Source organism: Protomyctophum bolini, assembly GCF_963924005.1.
Source record: "Protomyctophum bolini genome assembly, chromosome: 17".
NCBI lineage: Eukaryota > Metazoa > Chordata > Actinopteri > Myctophiformes > Myctophidae > Protomyctophum > Protomyctophum bolini.
In genome coordinates, this window is record NC_137878.1 from 22546057 (window position 1) to 22571485 (window position 25429).

General features: G+C 46.4%; 1 protein-coding gene across 3 annotated transcripts in view; it reads right to left on the reverse strand.

Moving 5' to 3' along the window:
- The window catches only part of fhod3a (formin homology 2 domain containing 3a), a 79813-nt gene that overhangs the window by 1888 nt on the left and 52496 nt on the right, over window positions 1–25429 (reverse strand). The window contains exons 11-26 of one of the 3 annotated variants that reach the window (XM_080788189.1): window positions 24550–25014; window positions 22798–22842; window positions 22162–22296; window positions 21258–21308; window positions 16614–16837; window positions 14540–14929; window positions 11056–11804; window positions 10423–10566; window positions 7252–7410; window positions 6265–6447; window positions 4755–4874; window positions 3868–4029; window positions 3302–3492; window positions 2254–2458; window positions 1625–1648; window positions 121–367 (exon numbers count right to left, since the gene is read on the reverse strand). In XM_080788189.1, the coding sequence (XP_080644315.1) occupies window positions 121–367; window positions 1625–1648; window positions 2254–2458; window positions 3302–3492; window positions 3868–4029; window positions 4755–4874; window positions 6265–6447; window positions 7252–7410; window positions 10423–10566; window positions 11056–11804; window positions 14540–14929; window positions 16614–16837; window positions 21258–21308; window positions 22162–22296; window positions 22798–22842; window positions 24550–25014 (3494 nt within the window). The remainder of the gene's footprint in view (window positions 1–120; window positions 368–1624; window positions 1649–2253; window positions 2459–3301; window positions 3493–3867; window positions 4030–4754; window positions 4875–6264; window positions 6448–7251; window positions 7411–10422; window positions 10567–11055; window positions 11805–14539; window positions 14930–16613; window positions 16838–21257; window positions 21309–22161; window positions 22297–22797; window positions 22843–24549; window positions 25015–25429) is intronic. The other 2 variants (XM_080788190.1, XM_080788191.1) reach the window with 2 other exon arrangements.

Sequence of the window (25429 nt, forward strand, 5' to 3'; positions counted from 1 at the left end):
CCGGGTGCCGCGCTTCAAGCTTGCAGATCTGCTATTTTTCAACGGCTAAAAGTTTAAAATAATGGTTAAAAGCTATAAGGTGACAATGGGTCAACCCAGAAGTCCTCCTCTCTCACTCACCTCCCCGCCCCGGACGTGACCTGAGGCGCGTGCGTAGCCCCGGCGAGCCCAGCGTGCTCTCCCTGTCTCCACCGCCGCCGCTCAGGGTGCTCCTCAGCACGGCCTTCAGGCCTTCGTGCTCGGCGACGTCCTCCTCGTGGCCCAGACCGGCCGGCTGCGACGGCTCCGCCTCCCCGCCGTGGCCACCGGGGGCGCTGTTGTTACTGCCGCTGTGGTTGCTGCCCGAGCCATACCGACCACCACCGCTCTGATGAAGACACAGATCAAATATGAATTTATCTCTGATAGTCATTTTCCTCTGGGGGGATAATTCAAGCTTTACTTTAAAGGGACATTTCACCGCTGGAAGAAACCGCAGGTATTTGTAGCACAATTTGAAATGCGCACCCTATGGCCAGAAAAATAATGAGGTCTGTGTGTTTGACTACTAGGGTTTGACTGGATTGCTGAATTCCTACAATTCCCATAATGCTTTTTGTGTGTTTTTTTGGGGGGTCTTTTATTTATTTATAGAACAGTACAGTAGAATGACAGGGAATTGGAAGAGAGAGAGACGGGTGGGGGGAGTGACACGCAGCAATGTTTGTCGGGATCGGAATTGGAACCCCGCGAGACGTACAGTACACTGTCCAGACCGCGGCGCCAGCTGCCCAGCCCATAATCATGTTTTTCTTTTACCAATCTGGTGGTGTTTATTGGCTCGGCTCTTCTATTGAAGACATTTTGATCGTTGTTGTTCTAGAACAGTGGTTTCCAACCAGTGGTCCTTGAGGAGGTTCCAGGTGGTCCCCATGCAGCTAAATGATGGAGAGTTGTTAACCAAATGGACCCTTATAGATCTTTAACTCTTGAGAGTGTTGTTAAACATCTGCATTACTTAATTTACAAGAAGTCTACATATTTAGAGAACGGAAATTGTGGAAAAAATCATTTTCCAACGATAACAAAATTCTTTAGTTTTGGGTCAGACAAGTCTAAATCTCATCAAATATAATATAATATAATATAGCAATCAAAATAATGGGCCTTGATATGAAAAAGGTTGAAAACCACTGGTGTAGGATATGACCACTACTGGTTGACATGAGGTCGAATCCACCATAAAACAGGAACGTGTAGCACAGAGTGCAGCTTTAAATACGTTGGCCGTGTTCACACACAATGTGGTCAATGTCATGCATTGACCACGAGAATGTCGGTTAGTCAAAGAACGGCGAGAATTTGGCAACTTATTTGCTTGGATTTTGACTTAAACATGCCAGTGCTCAAGGCTAAAGGGCACACACAGACGCACGCACGCACGCATGCACGCACGCACGCACACACGCACACGCTTTTGGATTAGTTCATTGTGACACAGCAAATACTTTATGTGAGTCCAATGGTTAAAAAGGTGGGGAAAAGGCAACATGTCAGAGAAAATGGTCTGCTCCTGGTTAGAGGTTTCATGCACACGCACGCACGCACGCCTTTACACACAACTGACATGCACGCATGGTTATACCTCTCGCTCCTCTTCGTCATCAGACTACAAGGGGACAGAGAGAGCCCAAGAGTAAAGAAGACACGAAGGAAAGAAAATGAACAGAAATAGGCGACAGTGAGAGACGAAAAAGAGGGATTGACTTAGATAATAATTTAATAAAGAAAACATATCGTTTCTGTCGGGACGAAACCACCTAACTCCATTTCTGAGGTTTTAGATTTTTTTCCCCGTAAATCAATGCTATTGAACACACCAAAAAAAATATTTAACCAATGGAGAGTATTAAAAAGCGCTCCATTGGACCCTCAAACTGTTGGCTAAAGCAGCTAACTCCGCCACCTCTCCCCCTATAATATATAAAGTCACAACACCAACTTTGATGAGGCAGTATTGCTTTGTTTTCAAAATATAAGGTTTTCTTCATTTCCTGAAAAATTAACTTTTTGGACTTCGATGGTTTCTTCCCGACTGCAGAGATATAGGAGTAAGTGAGTGAGAGTGTGTGAGAGTGTGTGAGAGTGTGTGAGAGTGTGTGAGTGTGCGTGAGTGTGCGTGTGTGTGTGTGTGTGTGTGTGTGTGTGTGTGTGTGTGCACGCGCATATGCGTGAGCATTGCATGTGCACCGTGCACGTGTCCGCGACACTCACAGGTGCGTTGACGTCTATGATCATCTTGCCGCGGGTCTTGTTGCGCTCGCGGTGGTCGGCTCTCTTCTGCTTCTGCTGCAGCACGCGGTCGCGCGTGGTTCGGTACTCCAGCGCAAACTCGCTGAGGATCTTGCTGAAGCGGTGGACGCTGATGTCTCTGACGCTGTAGGACGGGTGTCCCAGGTACAGCAGGAACGCATGGAACCTGGAGGACACGCACCGCAACAATCACATGAGGAGGACAACACAAAAGGCACAGAATCATAGAATTGTTCTCTGTTGTTGTTGTTGTTGTTGTTGTTTGACAGTGTCCGGAGAGAATTTTGAGATCTATGCATGAGTGTCATCATTTTCTTCTTTCATTGTATTGAACATCATACTTTTTATTTTGTTTTTGTCAAGCACTTTTTTCAGCTGTCTCATCCTTATTATTACCCTTATTATTATTATTATTAATAATAGTAGTAGTAGTAGTAGAAGAATTATGTTGCAGTCTAATACAGTAACTGTAGCAGTGACAATAGCAGTAGTAGCAATGGTAATTGTCATCTATCTATAAATGTATCTATTTATAAATGCACCAAGTCTCTGTGTGTACGTATGTACAGTACGTCTGTACGTGTGTAATCCACGTAAGCCCCACCAACTTCAAATTCGACACGCGTTCCACACCCCGCACAGGGAGTGCAGTGCCCGTTGTCGAGTCGGTCGGATACACCGCTGTCCAGAACCAACATAAAAGCCTCTGCCCGGGCTCTGGACCTGATCATCCCTATATCTCCATATATGGAGCTGGCCTGTTCCGACATCATTCTGACATCTGCATAAATGCATGACAAAGAACTCCATGTATGGGCATAATAACTGGGTGGGGCAATAACTAGGTGTGTGTGTGTGTGTGTGTGTGTGTGTGTGTGTGGGGGGGGGGGGGGGGGGGCAATTCCAACTTGCATCGTTCCAAGTAAGCCAGTGCCCAACAAGTTATAATGATAAATGTAATCCTTATCATAATAATCCATGCTTGTCAAGCCTTAGTTTAGTTTAGTACCTGTTGATGATCCTGCGGTGGACGATCTTCAGGATGATGATCCTCTCGGCGCAGTCCTTGAGGAAGTCGGACATCTTCTGTTTCAGAACGGGTTTCATCTCGTGCTTGGCGATCATCTTCAGGTGGTCCCAGGAGGCTTTGCAGCGACGCTCCATCTGACCCAGGGTCTCCTGTAGCTGGTCAAAGTCCACCTGAAAAAGACCATGTGATGAGCAAGCCAGCTCGGCTTAAGTCACCTCATTGTAAGTATTGAGCAAGAGATGGTGAATAAATAACTGAATGGGCTCTATGCACACAGAATAACTCTTCCTACTTCCGGGCTGCTTCCCTATCACAGGTGATACCGATGATACTAATTAAGGCTCTGTTCCATCAAGGACACTTTGAGACCCACTGTGGTGTAGCAGAGTGTTTCCAGTGAGCCAACATGCACAATAGCAGCACCCTGACTCTGTTTGACCAGAATGGAACAGAGCCTTCATTAGTATCAGTTGTAACAAAATGGCGTGTGTGCATGGAACACAGGATATTTTACACAGGTTTCATGTGTTGGTGGTCGTCCTGACCTTGGCTGAGCGTGTGATGGCTCCTATCTCTGAGTAGAGGTCCGTGCTCTGGGGGAAATTCTCCACCACCACGGAGCAGGCGTGGTGCAGCAGGGACTGCTTGTGGACGGTGTCCTTCACCTCCGCCACCTTCTCCAGATAGGTCAGCTCAAAGCCCTTAGCCTGGGGCACACACACACACACACACACACACACACACAGAACATGAGCCTATAAATCCTGAAGTCACTCGCTCATCCCCTGGTTCACGTAAGTAATTTCTCTATAGAGAACAACAACATTGGGTCATCTTAAAATCATCTCATATAAGAATTGTGGTCAGTTCTAATATGAGCCGATCTAAAAAAACCTATGGGGATTACAATGCAAATAAAAAGTACATCAACCCGTAAAATTAGCGTCCTCTACCGATATAGTCAAGATTGGTCACATATTATGCATATAATAAAAAGAAAATCTCCGTAAACATAATCTCGGCGGCCCACTCCCCATTCTTTCTGCCGCAGTCTGAAAACAACTGACTCTACTGTACCTCCCCTCGACTATTTTCTTTTTTCGATGCAGATGTATGTTGATGACTTGTTCACGTTAGGTTATTTATTTTTTTACCTGGTATCCTAGTTACTCTGTTTTTTCTTCTTTGCACTGTACTTATGTGACCACGTCCGTACCCTGTCGTTTGTGGTCGGCTAGGGGTTCATGTCCTTTACTCTGTTCTCGCACTGGTATAAGTCACCCTGGATGAGAGCTTTTTGCTAAATGCCTGAACTGCAAAATTGTAATCCTACGGTGACATGAACCTTTAATGAAAGGAAGTGAAGTGGGAAATGACGAGACGAGGGAGGGAAGGAGTGAGGGAGGGAGGGAGGGAGGGAGGCGAGACTCACGTTGGTTCCGTTGAGGAAGTTGCCGATGGCGAGCAGCGTGGCCAGGATGTAACGCAGGGTCTTGTTCTTCTCAAGCTGCTCCATGCCTTCCTTCAGGTCCTGCAGGGGCTCCGCCACTTCCTGGAGAGCACACGCACACGCACACGCACACGCGCAGACACACACACACACACACACACACACACACACACACACACAGACACCATTAACTATGTCAGTTAAGACTCCGGCCCGGCTGTGTTTCATTAAGGACTCGAGTTACTTTAAAGCGTGCAGCAGCAGGTGCACCGTCCGTGTGTCTCCCGCTGCTAATCATCTGTCCTTGTTTAAGTCCCTCGTTAAAGGTCACCAGAGGTTGTGCAAAGGTTGCCATCTCCGTCGGCCTTTATTGGTGTCAAATGTGGTTCTGATTACCCGAACCTTTTTGTTGTTGTGCAGTTTGTGTGCATGTGTGTGTGTGTGTGTGTGTGTGTATGTGCGTGCGCGAGAGAGAGCGAGTGCATCTGCATGGTATGATGCCCTCCATTAAGCCTCCTGCTACTAAACCATCCCGTGGAGTCCAGTGAGGAGGATCAGTGTGGTCAGGAGTCGTGCCTTCCTCTCTAGAGTGAGATGAAAGGCAAACGGCATCCTGTGGAAAACCGTACAAATTTGCAGGACAGCGTGGGAGAAGCGGCATGTTTTTTCCACTCTCTCCGCTATTTTGACTTTGAACTCTTGCTCTCGCTTCGGTTTTTGTTTTGACTGAAGAATGTCCGCGTGCCAACGGGGGGGGGGGGGACTAGGTGCCTCTAAACAAGTAATGATGCTGTTGTTTTGCGGTTTTTGACCATCATTGTCTGCACGCCAGGGATGCTAATACACGCGGACAGTCATGTGACATGGCACGCACGCACGCACGCACGCACCCTCACTCACCCTGTCATCTGCTTCCTCTTCTCTCACACCAACTGACTTCATGTCCTCTTTCACTACATCCATACATCTTCTCTTTGGTCTTCCTCTAGGAGGCCTCCTGCCTGGCAGTTCCAACCTCAACATACTCACTATCCCTCCTCTTTACGTGTCCAAAGCATCTCAGTCTGGCCTCTTTGGGTTTATCGCCAAAACATCTGACATGCACTGTCCCTCTGATGTACTCATTCCTGATCCTATCCATCCTTGTTACTCCCAGAGAGAAACTCAACATTTATAGCAGTCTCTGCCTCCAGCTCTGCTTCCTGTCTTTTCCTCAGCACCCACCCGAGGGGTGTGTGTACACATTTTACTCGTGCATTTTCTTGCATTATGTGTTGTGGTCTGTTCTTGTGTCAGAGCAATCCACATTTTGATGCGTGTACAAACGAAGAATGCAACCAACCCAATAATTGTGTCTGTTTGTCCATAGTTTCTTCGCAAAAGCAAATTCTTCGGATCAGATCCGCCAAGACACGCACACACACACACACACACACACACACACACACACACACACGTGCGCGCACACAAAGAACCGCGCTCACATGCATACCTTCTCAGTGGCCTCATAGTCCAGTTTGAAGGCCCAGAGTTGGAGTCGGGCCGACAGCTCGCTGATGGAGGACAGGGTGAGGAGGAACTGTTCTGCCGAACCCAGAGGGATGTCAGGGTTGGCCAGCTGGGCCTCCTGGATCTTCTGCTTCTCCTCCTCGCTGGGGATCATCGTTAGGATTTTCTAAAGAAGAGGTGTGGGAGAAGATAAGTCTGTGTAAATATATCTCAGATGTCATTCTGGAAACTAATACCGCTCCGAACAGAGCTCTATGGGCACTATTTTCCCTAGCTTTTTTTCTATTTTGAAAAACATTTTTAAATTGTTCAACTAGCCGATCTACATCGACGCGTTGTGTGCTTGTAAATGTGCTGCAGAAGGGAGTTCCAACCGCGTCTCAGGCCTATTAAGCCAGTCTGGTGCATCTCAGAGGCAGGACAGGTTGCAGGAGGAAGGAAGGCACTGGTGAGCAACTCAGACAGTTTATTTTATTATCAGGGTGCACCCTGATAATAAAAGAAGGGCTTAAACTGTCTGAGTTGCTCCAGTGCCTCCCTTCCTCTTGTAAAAAATAAATAAAATAAAAAGTCAAAGAAGTTTGGGGACAAGGGGTAAGGACTGACGAAAATAGGGCCCTGACTCATGGCATATACTGTCGTATAAAAAAAAGCAGATCTACAAGCTCAAAACGTGCTGCACTGCAACGTGTTTTGAGCTTGTTGATATTTGAATTGAAATGGTTGAAGATTTTCTTTTCTTTTTGAACTTAAATGCAAATACATTGGACATAAAAAGACAATACAATTCTAATACTAGTCATTCAGCAACAAATATCAGACTGAAGTCATTGAAACGGGGCTCATGTTTGCATGTTTGGAATTGTGACAGCTGAAATCAATAATATATCTCTATTCTGATATTAACCCGCAGGCCGCATTAAGTGAAGGTGGGGGCCGCATGTGGCCCCCGGGCCGCCAGTTGCCCTACCTCTATGCCCTCCTTGTTGAGCGCGTACTCGTCAAAGTTGAGGATGGCCGTCTTGATGGTGCGAGGCGGAGGCAGAACCGTCAGGCCGATGTTGATGGCGTTACTCCTCTTGGAGTCCAAGACTATTATCTCTGTCCGCTTGCCATCCGCTGCTGTTTTCTATAACACACAGGCACACAGGCACACGCGCGCGCGCGCACACACACACACACACACACACACACACACACACACACACACACACACACACACACACACACACACACACACACACACACACACACACACACACACACACACACACACACACACACACACACACACACACACACACACACACACACACACGGTCAATACTGCGTCCGTCTCTATTTTCTCTCTCCTTCCTTTGTGAGCTGGCAGTATTATATGGGAACTTCAATACCGTTGAAACGGTCTGTGAGAATTCTGGGAAACAAGGCAAGGTCAGGACAGGAGCTGAAGAATTTGCATCGCCGGTGGGTTGTGTTACGTATAGGGTTACGTGCTTGTGTGTACTTGTGTCTACTTAAGGTGCTCCTGTATTTTATGTTCTCAGTTACCGTGTGTAATACAAAAACGGCAAATAAGCACATGATGTGACCATTATATGGGATTAGTGGAGGGAAGTTGTAACTCCCTCGCCACATCATATACAGAGACGGAGAAGCAGGTGCTAAGGCTTAGCTGCTGCCATTATTAAGTGCTATAGAGTGATTGACTTATACAATGGCTCTGCTTGTATATTTTACTTAACCACATACCCAGTGTATATTTGCCCTGTGTGAGGTAATAAAAAAGAGGTAATAAAAGCTCAGCTCAGCGGTAGAGTGGCTGGATGGAAACCGCAAGGTTGCCAATTCGAACCCGGGCTCCCCCAGAGTTAGTGTCGAGGTGTCCTTGAGCAAGACGCTGAACCCCTAATCGCTCCTGATATGCTGGTTGGTGCCTTGGTTTCCGCCGCCATCGGTGTATGAATGTGTGTGAATGGGTGAATGTAATTCACAATCTATGTACTGTAAAGCGCCTTGGATATAAATTGACGACAGAGTGAAGGAACTCGCCATGTTCAAACATAGACAAAACGTGTTGCCGATGGTTTGGTAAGATGCATGGCTGAGACACTGAGGTTTATCCAGGACAAAATATGGGCGACTTGTATAATGTTTCATTGAGTTAGTAGTACATTCTGCAATGATGATACTATACATGAGACAGAATACCTGCTTGACACTCAACTGTATTCGTAAATTCCTATAGCACGATAGGACTTGTATTAAGTACAGTACAGTACAAACATCTCTATCAAAATATCCATCAAATCAAACCCTTCAGAAGCAGAAGGCGTTCGGTTACGATTTGATCCAAACTGTGGCCTTCACTAGCAGAACAGTCCTGCGGCCCGTTTTTGGGGGAGAAACAGCTTATAAAACAGTCCAATGTATTTTTGTGGAAAGTACCGGTAACTAAGTACATTTAACATTCTGCATAGTGAGTATACTTTCTACTTTTGGCGCTTTAACTAAGTACATTGTGAGGCCAATACTTTTGTCATTTTACTCAATGTACATTTTGAATTCCGGACTTTTACTTTTAACGGAGGAGTTCTACATTGCAGTATTGATATTTTTCACTTAAGTAAAAGTAACTTTTTCCACCACTGGTGTTTTAATCCCCTGGTGGTCCTACAAAACTTGGATCCTAAGGCTTGCTCATTGATAAGTCAAACTCAACCAATTTCCATCCAAAAAGAACACAGAGTGGGACCACCACCACTCTGTTCTCGCTCCACCGGTGGAGAGAGTGACTGTTTTAATTGGTGCACCTCTTACAAGAGCTGCGGTTTTGGAACGCGGGGGCTTGAGTTCAAAGCGCGAGGGGGCCTGTGTTGAGCACCCTGTCTTTTCACAGCATACTTTTTCTATTAAAGGCCTTATGGGAGTTAGACCCCCAACACGTTCTCTCTCTCTCTCTACACACAACCTTACTTAACCTTTTAAACGTTTTAAGTGTCGAGATAATGGCGGTGCAATCCATAGGCATTTTTGGGCTGGCAAACAACAGGTGGTTGTAATCAAGCCAAAGTCGGTTGGTCAGTGGAAAACGTGTGAGGCACAGAAGAGGATACAGTATTGAATAAAATAATAACAATAAGTGCATTTTGGAGAATGTCGTTCACAGAAGTGGAATTAACCGTACTTGCTGTTTGCTACATGATATGGAAAGCTACTGTAAAAAACAGCTGATCTACAAGCTTGTGACATGTCTCGCTGCCATGCACTGTGAGCTTGTAGACATGCTATTTTCGGTGTGCGACACCACTACGCAAATAAGTATATATCAGGCTTACAGTAAATGTCATGTGTGACATCCCATACACATTATTACCCTGCCCACAGCAATGCATGGCTGTGTGTGTGTGTGTGTGTGTGTGTGTGTGTGTGTGTGTGTGTGTGTGTGTGTGTGTGTGTGTGTGCATGCGTGCGTGCGTGTGCGTGCGTGTGTGTGTGTGTGTGTGTGTTTGATTGATAGCAAGACAACTTGAGCTATAACTAATTGCTGGGAAGATGACTACAAAGTTGACTTGCCCATAGGAAATGTAGTGGTTTAAGTGGTTTGGGTGAGTGAAATTCTATGTATTTTCTTAATTGTAGGAAACAATTCCAATGGAGCCGCAACAATGTCTTCCCCTTCCTCATTATGACCGGCCACTTAAACCACAATATGCCTGCCTCCTGCACACACACAAAAGGGAGCTTTTTCTCACCTTGAACTTTGGTTTATTCATATGAAATGAATTCTGGCATAGGGGTCTGGCTAGAGATTTGCGAGAACAAAATATATTTTGTTACATTGAGAACTATTCTCGTTCTAAAAGCAGTTTTTCCTGTTTTAAAGTTTCAAACTGATGAAGGAACATGGTAGGATTCTTGTGGATGAATGGAACTAACATGAAAAGTAAAAATGTATCCCCAAATCAGAGCTCAAATGTGAAGTATTGTTTTCAAATATCAGTGGAGCAAATTCACCGCATTTACCAAATGGATTCAGGGATCAATTATTAATTCTTCAAACTTCAATTAACTTTCAATGATTAAAAATCAATGATCCCAGATGTTCCTGCATCGTTTCATTTAAACTAAACTAGTTTACCTTAGTGACTGGCATCTCCTTAGACTTGGACTCAAACAGGTTTTCCAGTTTGGAGGTATCCAGTTTAACCGACTCCAGTTTAGACCAGAGCGAATCTCCGCTCCGTCTGTAGTCTCGGTACTCTCGGCAGTCTGATGGACGCACCTGAACACAAAGTACAAACAATGGACTGGATGAGTTAAAGCTGCATGTTTCAAAGACTTCACATTATTATTTATGAAGATCATGAAGTTATAGCTCAGACAAGTGACATTGTATGGCTCATGGGAATGGACTGTCCTAGTATACAGTTAAATAAATACAGTATATAATATAAACATTAAAATATACTAAAACAATAGTAAATAATGCAATTATTGCAAAGTGCTGTCCAGGCACCCTCAGGGTTCTATGGGGGTGTTCCAAATGGACTGTTAAGGCCTATTCATAATCCAGTTTCCGGTTACTTCTGGTTAGTTCTGGACAGTTAGTAAAAACAGAGAGATGTGTCTGTGTGAGCGGTGACCACCGCGGGGTGACGTCATGTTGTAGTGTTCGGTGGCCACCTCTTTACTGAAAACTGGAGTATGAATAGGCCGTTACAGATCCGTAACTCTGAACAGGTTACGAATTTGTAGTAGGCCTATAACTCACCTCGCTCCAGAAGAGCCTGATGGTCTTCTTCTTCTTGTTGCTGTAGAGCGACGGCTCGGGTGGCGGCGCGCTGGACGGGGGGCAGTTGAAGCTGGGCGGGGGAGGGGGCCTCATCATCATCATGCCCAACATGGGCGGGGCGGGCGGAGGGCCGCCCAGCATGGGCGGGGGAGGCGGCAGGTGGGGGGGCAGGGGAGGCGGCCGCGGCGGGAGGTCTCCGCAACCGCCCATGAAGACGTCCGTGTCCAGGATGTCCTTGTCGTCGTCCTCCGTCAGGTCGGTGAAGTTGATGTCGCCGATGCGGAGCTCCCGCGGACTGGCCAGGAGCTGGTCCCAGATGGTGTCCGACTCCTTTTTGGGAGGCGGAGGAGGTGGTGGAGGCGGGGCCTTCTCCTCCGCCTCGGGCGGCGGCTCGTGCCCGCCGGAGTCGTCGGGTTCCTGCCGGTGCGAGCCCAGGTCTTTGATCAGGTCTCCGAATCGCTCGGCGAAGGCCCGGATGTTCAAGCGCCGCTCCGAGTTCTCGGCTCTGTTGTTGTCGTCGCCACCGCTCTGCTGGGCCTCGTCGTCCGGAGGACGGTCGGCCACCTCCTCCCCTCCGTCCTCCTCCCCCTCTCCTTTCTCTTTCTCCTTCTCCTCCTCCTCCTCTTCATTGCTAGGCTTGGTGCTCTGGGAGTAGAGCATGTCCAGCATGAAGAGCTTGCTGTTGAGGAGCTTACTGCACTGCTCGTTCACTTCCACCTCTTTAAGACCTATAATAGAGGCAAGGAAAGGTTTATTTGCATAGCACAAATAGAAAATCACACCCGTGTGAACCGAGTGGTGCAACTCCCCTCTCCCCCCCTCCTCCTCTTTCTCTCTCATTAGCAGGTAACAGTGCAGCACTGTCTCTCTCTCTGTTTCTGCATGGCACAACATGTAGGTAGGTAGGTAGATTATAGTTATATTCACCAATGTACACAGTCCTGCCTGAAGACTACAAAACAATACTACAACATGACTTAGCGATATCATCCGCTCCTGAGTCCTGACACATGGCAATTTTGTAACACAGACCAGGTGACGCGAGGTTATATGCACACAGAATAACTCTTCTTACTTCCGGGTCGCTTCCCTACTTCCTTCACAGGTGTTACCGATGATACTAATTAAGGCTCTTCTACTGTTCCATTTAGTGTGCAGTGGTTCTCAAACCCCCATAACTCTGAGAGAGTGTACAAATGAAACCATTTTGGTTCTATTTGTACACTCGTACACACCCGTACGGGGCCATTTGGAACCCACTCAAGAACACTTAAAGTTTTACTTAAAGTAATTTCCAACGTGTGTGCATAGAGCCCATTGACGTTAATCTGATTATTCGATTCACTACTAAATGGTGTTTTCTCATTGTCTTGGTTAACACGTAGCCCATCAGAACCATAGTAACCGTAGGATTAAACTAGTTGTGTAGCCCGCCAGAACCGTAGCGTACGTTTTCCAGGGTTTATATTCTTTAATCCATGTTTTGATCTGATCGAATCGTTAACTGCCGCTCGTTTGCATAATAGTCAAAGTGGGACAGTGGCTGCGGCCATTTTGAAGATGCGCATGCATCCACTTGCACACTATGGGCTGCTTTCAATGGCCTGTATCTCCAAATCGGCGCAATGAATGTCGTTTCTGGTGAAAACAAGGTTTTTCAACGGCCGACAGCAGGCGCTGTGGTTTTTTCACCACCGACCGAGAGAACAACAACCGGTCAAGACCCGACACACAGCATTTTGTCATTGTAAGTTTGTAACATCCGGTTACGGCCATTTGGCTCTTGGCTCTAGGATAAAACCTTGGCAATGCGCGATAGATAGATTAATTAATCCCGGCAGTCCAATGGTAAGGCCTTGGGTGTGCGAAAAGCACTCCCAAGGCGTGTCGCATCCAACCTCAGGCAACGACGTGGGCCCCAGTGATAATAAACTATATAATTATTTATTTCTAGAATTTCATCTGATAAATTGCTGCTTAAATTCTTTGCCAATGAAAAGAATGCACGCAAAAATATTGTTATTTTTTGGGGCTTTGTTTAAAACAATAGACAATAGTTTCTCATCTGGGCCGGCATTGAACTAACCAGGGACCTTGTAATCACGTGGATGAGACAACATCCAGTCAGCTAGTACGCCCCAACAAGATCTGCTCTGTGCTAAATGTAACACAATGTAGTTTTCACTGCAGCAGTCAGTGGTTCCCAGCCTGTTTTCCTTGGAGCAGCCAAGCAAAACAGGGCTGCTCTCAGCCTCGAAAACAGACTGCAGACTGCTTCCCCCCTTCTTACATCTGACAAAAGCTGTGTCCCCCCCCTGCATGTGCGCACGCACGCACACACACAGACTATATGGTGTTCGTATGATGAATAGCAAAAAAGCTCACAGTGCGTCGTCGGATCAAAACGCGCTGTGAGCTTGTGGATAAGGCATTTCCGCTAAATTGTTTTGAACATGTTTTTATTTTTTTACGATAATAATGACATTTCCAAAATAGGGATTCCAGGTTGAAAGTGGAAGAAAGCGTTTTAACCATTATCTACGCTTACTTAAGTACTGTTCTTATTTTGAGGTATTTTTTTACTATACTTGATTATTTCCAATTGCCAATACTTTTACTTCTACTCCACTACATCTCAGGCAAATATTGTACTTTTACTAGTTACTTTGTAGATTTTGATTATTATTACAAAACATACATTAACCACTTCTGCCCTATACATTTTGCCATTTGAAAACGCATTGTGAGCTTGTAGATCTGCTATTTTCAAATGATTTTATAAATTTGAAAACTTGTGATAAGGGACATTGTGCATAACGAGTACTGTATTTTGACGCCACTTTGAGGATACTTTTGTAAATTAATTCCAGACCTTTACTTGTAACAGAGTATGTCTACATTGCAGCATTGATACTTTTACTTAAATTGTCAAAGAATTGTGAGTACCCTATTGTAACTCACAAATAGATTGAACCAATATTTATTATAGAATGAGAATACAAGTGTGCATATAATATCTTCACATAACAACAAACATGAACCATATGCAGAAGGAAGGCAGGAAGAAACATGCAGTCTAGGTGAGCTTAAATACCCCGCCTAATTGGTCAGCTGACTGCCACATTAGCATATGACGTGTGGGTCTTGCACACACTGAATACACATGCAGCATATTAACCCCTTGAATATATGTATGCGCCCTTGAGCACAGCATGAAACCCCTCGAGTACATCTGACTGAACTAACTCCGCAAGCTACGTATGTTTATTTTTCCCAATGGAAATATCCTAAAAAAAGACTATTTGACATTCAATGTTTTGAGTCTTGAAAAATGGTTGTCGTCTTATAATCAGAGTCGTCTTATATTCGGCACAATGCCGTACTTTTTCCACCACTGAGAATGTGCACGGGTGAAGGAGAAGCTCAATCAGTCAATCAATCAATCAACCAATCACTCTCTCACCATTGTCCCCGGTGCCTGGCCGCTCCTCTCTCTCCAGGGTGCTGCTGGCCGAGGAGATGCTGGAGGCGGAGCAGTTGTCCTTCTCGTTCACCTCCTCATTCTGCCGCTCCTTGTCGCTCAGGATCCCGCTGTCCTCCTCCTCCTCCTCGGCTTCCTTCTCTCCACGAGCCTTCTCCTCCTCCTCCTCCTCCTCCTCCTCTTCCTCTTCCTTATTCTCTGTCGTCGACTCGCCGCCGTCCTTCTCTACTTCTACCTCTACCTCTACAGCGTCTTTCTGGTCGTACACCTCTTCTTCTTCTTCTTCTTCTTGTTCTTGTTCTTCTTCTTCGACAGCTTCGGTTGGCTCTTTCTCTTCCGTTTCTACGCTGGCGCTGGAGTCGTCGGCCTCCCCTGTCGGACAGCAAATTGAACACATACACTTTTAGATGCTTTAAAGATGGAGTGCCGTGATTTTTGTACTTGTTTCTGTTTCGTATGTGTCTGTCTTATCGAGTTAACATTATTTTAATAGAAGGTATGGTTAGAATATTGGAATATTATGTCTTCCCTGTGTACTTTTTGGTTTCTTCCTGCAAGCTGAAAGCCTTTGATTCAAAAGGCCCAATCAAAATGTCAATAACAAATATCAACAATATCATCCCTTCCCCTAACGGTAACCCCTTTATCATACAACAACAGCTGTGGGTGCGGCTTCAGTTCAGGTGGATTACCACCCACCTGAAAACCAGGCATACTTATAGACAGTGTTGGAGAATGTCGTACATATACATACCCCATTTAAAACGAACGAAGACACAAGAACCATGAAGTTAAAACCATAGAGGTGACAGGTCATGCCTGTCTCGTAGAACTTTTTAAAGAGATGTAAACTTATTATCACATGTGCCCGGCTGTAGAGCCCGCATGGAACGTGTGTGTCGAATTTGAAGTCGGTGGGGCAAACGGTTCTCGAATTACGTGCATGGCAGACATGCACAAGTACAGACGCACAGAGATGTGGTGCATTTATAGATAGATTATACAAAATATTACACCGAATGACCCCAGGGACAGCTGTGCAGCGAGTACAACAGTCGCTATAATTCACCTCCAAGTACACTGTTAGCTATATCGGTGAACTGTATAGAAATACTGTTCGCCACGGTTACCTGACTGACGTTGGCACTTTTCAAAGAGGCCTCTGTTTGAGCCTGCTATCGACGCGCGCTCGCACACACACCAACAAAAAACACACACGACCCCATTCACCAACATAAACAATGTGTCAGACGCACAAAGGTGGGCTGTCGCTTGCACCAGGATATGAACAGGAAATGAGGAATTAGGTTCCTGTTTACCTCAAAACACACACACGCACACGGTACAGTCCAGGGCTGTGATGATGCAAGGTTAGAATAACACGCGTGTAGCTCGGAGGCCCTCATACACTAGCTCGCTTGAGCTACAGTATGGCCGCTGCATGCGTATACACATCTTTACTAAGACGCTAAACAAGGCTGTGTGTTCTCTTACGCAAGATGTTTGGCATCAAGCTTTCAAAAAGGTCTTTCAAAACCCTGTTTGACCCTTTCACCCATATCCTTTCTCACTCCCCCACTCTCCCCACTTCTCTCTCTCTCTCTCTCTCTCTCTCTCTCTCTCTCTCTCTCTCTCACACACACACACACACACACACACACACACACACACACACACACACTTTCTCTCTCTCACACCTGCATATTAGTTGAAATGGCAGGCTACAAGCCGAAACAATTTTAGGTTAAGAGTGATTGCGCCGGGGCGCGCCGGTGGGAATTGAAACAAACTTCTGGTTTTAATCCCCCTCAGCCCTCAAGGCACTAAACTGTCAACCATTCAGTGTACATACAGTGTAAATATATGAAATACAGTGAAAGATCTAAAAGTATGTCACTAGTACCACAACCAGCTAGCTATATACCAGATATTCACACATCAGATTTCTCCATATCGCTGTCTGTCCGTGAGCATGCACTAGTTTAGCACTGCATTCCCATAACTAAGAGAATACCCAACTATAACGTCTCTGTTCTTCAGTGTGAGACGTACTCACCGGTCTCAGAGGGAGTGTACGGGGTCACGGGGGTCTCCGACCCGAGGTCGGCGGGGTCGCCCCCCTCCTCCTGGGAGGCGAAGGAGGACGGCGTGCTGCTGCGCGACGACGAGGGCCACGCCTCCGAGGGTTCAAAGGTCAGGCTGAGGTCGGGGCGAGTCTTCGGCACGCGGACGTGATCCCTCTCGTACTCCTCGGCCGCCAGGCGCTCCACGTTCTTATACCTGGGAAGGATGGCGGGAGGGAGGGAGAGATGGAGGGAGGGATTGAGAGATAGACGGATGGAGGGAGGGAGGGAGAGATGGAGGGAGGGATTGAGAGATAGACGGATGGAGGGAGGGAGGGAGAGATGGAGGGAGGGATTGAGAGATAGACGGATGGAGGGAGGGAGGGAGAGATGGATGGAGGGATTGAGAGATAGACGGATGGAGGGAGGGAGGGAGAGATGGAGGGAGGGATTGAGAGATAGACGGATGGAGGGAGGGAGGGAGAGATGGAGGGAGGGATTGAGAGATAGACGGATGGAGGGAGGGAGGGAGAGATGGAGGGAGGGATTGAGAGATAGACGGATGGAGGGAGGGAGGGAGGGAGAGATGGATGGATGGAGGGGGCGAGGGAGAACGGTCGGAGGCAAAGAGGGGGATTTGAAGATAGAAAAATGGGGGGGGAGAGAGAGAGACAGAGACAGAGATGAAGCAGCAATGCCGTAAAAACACATGTTTTTCTCCTGCTGGGAATCGCTGTCCTCTCCCGGCCAAATCGCCACAAAAACAGCTCATCCGTTTGTGTGTTGGACCGTTATTGTTGAGTTGTGGTGGATTCCTTTACCTTCCCTAAGTGAGAGTGAGTGGTCACACACCTCCTCAGCTCAACAACACGCCGCATGCTATACTGTAGGTCAGTCCATCTGTCGGCTTGTCTACCTTAGCCCTGTGAAAGCTCCAGAAAGCATTCGCTGCAGTCATCACTTGTTTCCTGCACTTTTATACACCATCCTTCTCTCTCTCTCCCTCCTCTCTCCAGGCAAGCACTGAGATATTACAAGCAGTTCACGATATGCAACAAGAGAGCATTTGAGACGGACGGACGGACGGACGGACGGACGGACAGACAGACAGACAGACAGACAGACAGACAGACAGACAGACAGACAGACAGACAGACAGACAGACAGACAGACAGACAGACAGACAGACAGACAGACAGACAGACAGACAGACAGACAGACAGACAGACAGACCAGGAGAAATGTAGAGACGCTGCAAACCTGTTCAAGATGTGTCTCCTCTCCTCTCTGTCAGGTTCTGCCTCCTTCACTCCCTCACCTAATATACCAAACCTCGCCTGTGAACCCCCGTCTGTCTGCTAGAACGGGTCTCTCTCTCTCTCTCTCTCTCTCTCTCTCTCGTCGTCATGAGGTGCTTCTGTTCAGGATTCATCGAAACACTTAAAAGGGAAACAGGATACTAATTGAATTTGCGTGCGTGCGTGCGTGCGTGCGTGCATGCGTGCGTGCGTGCGTGTGTGCGTGCGCGCGTGTAAGAGAAAGAACGTGATAGAGAGATTGAGAGTGTCTGCATTATTTACTTCCAACATGGACTTTCCTCTCCTAAAATAATGTTTTGGAACAAAACATTATTTTGTCTCTCCAACATTCTAAAAAAACAATACAAATAAAACACCACTCTGGGCCATGGCCGCGGCCGAGCGGTCCAGGCACCTATCGGCCGGTAATACAGCTTGACGGCGTGACGCAGGTTCGAGTCCCGAGCCCGTCGGCCTTTGACCGCATGTCTTCCCCCCCATCTCTCACCCCCGTTCCTGTCACATTACTAGACCCTATCAAATAAATAATGTAGCTGCCAGGCATATAGTGTCAACCTCTTACCCCTGTGTCGAATCGGTGGTTAGACATATTCGCAGATACCGATATGACCCGATATGACCAAATAAGGGCATATCGGGCTTTGTTCCGATACCGATACAGTATTGGTACATCTCTAGTCGCAATGTAGAGATACTCTGTTACAAGTGAAAGTCCGGAATTCAAAATGTACAAGAACAAAGGTATTGTTGTTTTCAAATAAAACAAAATGTAAAAAAAAGAAAAAAAAAATGTTTGAAAATAGCTCTACAAGCTCACAATGCTTCACATTGTAGATCGGCTATTTTCAAATGGCCAAAATATAATAGGGCTGTAGTAATGGTTAATGTATGTTTTGTAACAATACTCAAAATGTACAAAGTAACTATAGTATAACTAAAGCTTTCAAATCATTGTAGTGGAGTATAACATTTGCCTCTGAGATGTAGTGGAGTAGAAGTAAAAGTCCTGGAAATTACAATTACTCGAGTAAAGTAATCTAAATTGTACACACACACACACACACACGTGCGCGTCTGTCTCGCTTCCCCCCTCTATTGTTGTCTCCTGCTGTGTCTCTGTTGCGTTATACCTTATTACCTTCCTCCCTTGTCTCCTTCTCTTATCCGCTTCTCTCGTTTCCCTGCCCTTCCTCTCACTCTCTCTCATCCATGCTTTCCCCGTCTCGTCCTCTGTCTGTCTGTCTGTCTGTCTGTCTGTCTGTCTGTCTGTCTGTCTGTCTGTCTGTCTGTCTCTCTCTCTCTCTCTCTCTCTCTCTCTCTCTCTCTCTCTCTCTCTCTCTCTCTCTCTCTCTCTCTAAAGTGCTGGCTCTAAATGGAGGGTGAGATGAGTGTGAAGTGACCTGTTGGAGGCAAACACGCAGCAGGTCCCTTTGGCACTGCAGTACAGACACATTGTCCTTTTGGCACTGCAGTAGAGACACATTGTCCTTTTGGCACTGCAGTACAGACACATTGTCCCTTTGGCACTGCAGTACAGACACATTGTCCCTTTGGCACTGCAGTACAGACACATTGAACACGCAGCAGGTCCCTTTGGCACTGCAGTACAGACACATTGTCCCTTTGGCACTGCAGTACAGACACATTGGGCTGTATTTTGCGTGTCTTAAGTACCAGGTCTTATTCCCTAACTTGAGTAAACTAAAGACCTGGAGGCGTGGTCAATGCTCTTTGGCCACTCAGAATAGCCAAATGGCATTGATCACGCCTCCAGGTCTTTAGTTTACTCAAGTTAGGGAATAAGACCTGGTACTTAAGACACGCAAAATACAGCCCATTGTCCCTTTGGCACTGCAGTACAGACACATTGTCCTTTTGGCACTGCAGTACAGACACATTGAACACGCAGCAGGTCCCTTTGGCACTGCAGTACAGACACATTGTCAAACACGCAGCAGGTCCCTTTGGCACTGCAGTACAGACACATTGACCTGTTGGAGACAAACACGCAGCAGGTCCCTTTGGCACTGCAGTACAGACACATTGACCTGTTGGAGACAAACACGCAGCAGGTCCCTTTGGCACTGCAGTACAGACACATTGACCTGTTGGAGACAAACACGCAGCAGGTCCCTTTGGCACTGCAGTACAGACACATTGTCCCTTTGGCACTGCAGTACAGACACAGTACAGGTCCCTTTGGCACTGCAGTACAGACACATTGTCAAGACGACAGTGGTGTAAAGTACAAGCACTTAAGTACAATTTTGAGGTACGTTTTAGTTACCATATAGTTACTTTGTAGACTTTAATTATTATCAAAAAACATACATTGACCACTTCAGCCCTATATACATTTCGGCCGTTTGAAAATAGCGCGAGAGAGAGAGAGTGAGGGAGAGAATGACAGCCAAAGTGGAGAAGGGCAGGCCGTGCGAGTGAAGGGTGTAAAATAAATGGTAGTTGTGTGATTGCGGTCATGTCTTGATAATAACAGTGGCTTTGTTTGTTTTTTATTCAGCTGTCATTCCATCTTATCAGTTCACGATGAACATTATTATGCTCAGTGCTGTGTCTGAGTATCACCCCCACCTCCCACACCGCAGAGCCAATAGCTTCCCTCTGTGATTCACATCTGCACACAAACACTGGGATATTATTCATTTAAATTCCTGTGTGCACTTTCACAGGTTTGTGTGTGTGTGTGTGTGTGTGTGTGTGTGTGTGTGTGTGTGTGTGTGTGTGTGTGCGCGTGCGTTTGTGTCTGTGTGTGTGCGCGTGAGCACGCAGTTAGCTGTGTGTGTGTGTGTGTGTGTGTGTGTGTGTGTGTGTGTGTGTGTGTGTGTGTGGCTGTGTGTCTGTGTGTCTGTGTGTCTGTGTGTGTGCGCGTGAGCACGCAGTTAGTTGTGTGTGTGTGTGTGTGTGTGTGTGTGTGCGTGTGTGTGTTTAAGTAGCTTGACGAATCCTGTCTGATTTCTCACAGCGTATAGCCAACACAATCAAGGCCCCTGGCCAGAAGGCGTTCGTAAAGAAATACAGCTTCTTACGAGAATAGAAACGGACGAGACGAAGCCAGGCGACTCTGTTCAGCTCCTCAAAGCTTTTGGCAGCTTGAGGGGCCACATTTTTAACCTGAAAACAATTACACAATTACCAAGCTTCCCAAACCACAGGCTAAAACATGACCCCCCAGGGAAATCATTCTGAGTGTGCGCGTGTGTGTGTGTGTGTGTGTGTGTGTGTGTGTGTGTGTGTGTGTGTGTGTGTGCGCGTGTGCGTGTGTGTTGTTTTGATTGTGCCGTGCTCACACATACATACCTCTCTTCCCGTGCAACCCTGGCCTCTTCCATTTTGTCCGCGAAGCCTTGGCTGTGACACACAAACAAACAGAGCACTTTGAGAAACACACCTATGTTAGGAAATGCTAGTTATCGTCAGTGGTTCATCAGTGTTTCCCAAACTAACTTTTTCATGTCACGGACCCCCAAATTGACAATAATTAGCTTGCGGACACTCATTTGAAAAGACATGCCAGGGACCCCCATGAGAGAAGACTTTTAGGATCTAGCAGTGATTCTCAACCCGTTTAATTTCAAGGACCCCCCAGGTTGACATGCATTAGTCTAAGGACCCCCATTTAATGGCATTTCTATCTCTGGGATCCCCATTTATATTGTAAAATCAATGTTAATATACCTCTGAGTGTACAAATGGAACCAAATGGACCGGTTTTGGCCGTTAGGGTCCATTTGGTTCCATTTGTACACTTTTTACTTTTGTACACATTTTTTTACTAAAAGTATCAATACTGCACAAGTTACAAGTAAAAAGGACAAAGGTATTGGCATCAAAATGTACTTGAAGTGCCAAAAGTAGAAAGTACTGTGCTCACAATATCTACAAGCTCACAATCAGTCGCGACACGACACATTGTGTGCTTGTAGATCTGATATTTTCAACTGGCCGGAATGTTTAATGTGTCTTTTGTAATAATAATCAAAGTAACTAGTAACTCATGTTTTCAAATAAATATAGTGGAGTAAAAGTACAACATTTGTCTCTGAGATGTAGTGGAGTAGAAGTAATTGGAAATTGAAAATACTCAAGTAAAGTACAAATACCTCAAAGTTGTACTGAAGTACAGTACTTTTCGATAGTGCCTTATTATAGAATATACATTATGCATACTGTGGGGTTAAACCACAATTATAATCAAACTCACCTGTGCTTGTTCCTCTCCTCTCTCTCGATCCGCTGCAGCCTCTCCTCTCTCTCCACACGGCGGCGCTCTCGCTCAGCCGCCAAGGACTCCTGGTGCTGTCTGTAGGAGGAGGACAGCAGACCCCCGAGTGGCGCCCTGGGACAGGACGGGGGGAGGGGAGGAGGGGAGGGGGCAGAGAGGGAGTAGGAGGGATGAGGAGAAGAGAGATGGAGAGGAAGAGGGTTACCAAGAAGCCTCCGTTGTCTGTTTTCTCATTGTATGTGTGAGCACAAGAGAACATTGTGTGCGTGCGTCTCTGAGAGAGAAAGAAAGAAAGAGAGATTGAGAGTGTCAGCATTCTTTACTTCCAACATGGACTTGCCTACCCTAAAATATAATAATATAATAATAAGGATCCCCTCTGGCTAACCTCCTTGGTAGTAGCATTCTCTGCCCTCTGCCGCCATTTTTCTGTAATACCTTTTCGCTGCTTTACCGGGGGATTTTACTGATGCACATATGATAGGCCTACTACTAATAATTGTGTTATTATCATCCTTTTAGCATAACTTGACTATACTGCTAACAAACTTGCTAATCAAGGATTCAATCAGGTGATAAAAATGTGCTCCTGCTCCAACTTCTACGGCCATTCACCTGGTGTTGGTGGGTGTAGCAGGACTGCTCTTGGGACCTCCATTCCTGTGGGGGGGAGACAGGAGAAGGAGGCAGTGAGTGACCCCTTCTCATGATCAGGTGAAAAACACGACACCATATTGACCAACGCGGTCAGTCAGTGAAAGAAATATGAACGCAACACCTGCGTTGCATAACTGGAATGTGGTTAGTGCCGCGCTGGAGGTCGAGCGACCCTTATTAGTTACCACTGTGACATTTGGCTTCCTAGTAGTCTCTGGGAAATACTGCTGTTCCATAAGATTGATGTCCTACCCATTGGGTTCGAACACGCGGGGTCTCCCGTCCCGCACGACCGACCACACACATTTCTACTGCTGAGCTAAGACGGAAACGACCCTGTTCGGGCTGGGGGGATATTAAGCTTTGAGCTTCATGCAATACCATTTTGTTAACCACGTGATCCGACCCGACCACTCGGTCAACATTTCTCAGTGTAAGACTAGGGAGACCATCCCACCCTAGTTATATTGGATTAACACAGAATTGCAGCTTTAAGCTAATAGTATTTACACTTCTCTGAAATGGGTGCCATTAGTGTAAGTAAGGGTATAAGTGGAATAACGCTGAAGTGAAATGCTACAGCTTTGGAGCAAAGAAAGAGCAGTACAAGCAACATAACATAAGGCAAAGCCATTATGAGTTGTATTTGTTTAGAAGCACAGAGCCTTACCAAAGAGGGCTCTGAAGGGAACTCTTTTAGCATAAAGATTAGAGCACATTGTTGGCAGCCTTTTCCCCAACACATACAGCACATACTGTGCATGTACTCACCCAAATGGACTGTGAGAAAAGAGTTTTAACAACTTAACCATAAAAATGTTCTAAAGTATTTAAAACAAAAAGTCATGCAATGTGTTGCTGTGTGAGTTTGTAAATCTGTTATTTGTTTGCAGGGGGGGGAAGAATATATAAAATTATATATATCCACCAATAATTACATACCCACTGGGATACGAACACCTGTGTGAACTGAGCGGTGAAACTATGCTTATTACTACTACTACTACTACTACTAATAATAATAATAATTATCATTATAATTATACTTTTATTGTTTTAGTGCTCGGTGTGAATGGGCCTGCAGGCTGCTCAACAGTGGCACTTGAGGTCACCCAGCGGTATTGCACTTCATACCCCAAACAGACATACGGTACAAGGGACACAGGGACATAATAGGGACACACAAAGCCAGTCATTGGAGCGGTGGGCGTGCATCGCTCGAAAAAACTACTGTAAAATGTGAAGAGTTAGATGCTGAATCTGTGAGCAGGACTACTTGTGCACTGTGAAAACAGAGGAGGGGGAGTGGCAGCCGGAGGTAAAGATGTGCTTTTCAGATGGTATAGAAGCTCATATAGGATATGCAGCCGCAGAGCTCAGATAGAGACGTGAAGGTGAGTATGATCAACGCCATGACAGAGTCAAAGTGGACATTGGTGAAGAAGACTGAAAACCGTTAAGAGGACCGGGTGGAAAGGTGCTGCTGAGTGAATAAGGCCAGGTGTCAAAGAAAACGCTCGGTGGGAAGAAGAGGAAGAAGAAGAGGCTCAAGCTGGTGTGAGAGTAAAGTGCCAGAAACGTGAGGAGAGACAAAGTGGAGATAGAAGCGGCTCGCTGTGAAGAGAGAAGAAAGGGAGGGGTCCCCTTGGTGTCACTCCATGAACCATGGGGCCACATGGGAGTTGGAGTTCCCTCTGACCCCAATCTGACCTGGGAGATGTGCTTTCAGGAATCTCTTCCATGGGTGGTTTCAGGGCCGGGGGAGAAGAAGGCTCCTGGTCCATGTCGTAGGAGAAGAGGTGGAAGGGGGACTGGGGCGTGTAGGGGAGGTGGTCGGGGGAGGGCCTGCCCCGCGACGGTGGGCTGACCACGCCCTCCGCGTTTGGGACGATGACCACGGACGATTTCTTCCTGGCCAGCAGCGCGGCGAGAATGGAGGACTGGACGGGCGGGGCGAGGAGGGGGGACGCCGGGGCGGGAGGAGGAGGAGGAGGAGGGGAGGTGGTGGCGGAGGAGGAGGAGAGCGCAGGGTGGACGGCGGGGGGCGGCGGTAGCGTCGGTGGCCTGCTGCTCCTCCTCTGTTCCTCCTCTAGCGTCTTCACCTCCTTCCTGGAGGTGATGGTGATGGACTGCAGCGTCGCTCTGTGAACGCTGGACGGTGGGTTCCTAGCCACGCTGCATGGGACAGAGGGATGGATGTGGATGACAACTGTGACACTGTAAACCGCAGTGGTGGGAAAAGTACTCAAATGTTTTACTTAAGAAAAAGTATACTGCACTGTAGGAATACTCCGTTACAAGTATAAGTCCGGAATTCAAAATTGACTTGAGTAAAATACCAAAGTATTGGCATACAAATGTACTTAAAGTACCAAAAGGAAAAGTACAAATTATGCACAATGTCCTTTTCAAAATGTAAAAAAAAAACATTTGAAAATAGTCGATCTACAAGCCAGATCGGCTATTGGTTAATGTATGTTTTGTAATAATTGAAGTAACTATAGTAACTAAAGTTTTCAAATTAATGTAGTGGAGTAAAAGTACAATATTTGCCTCTGAAATGTAGTGGAGTAGAAGTAAAAGTACTGAA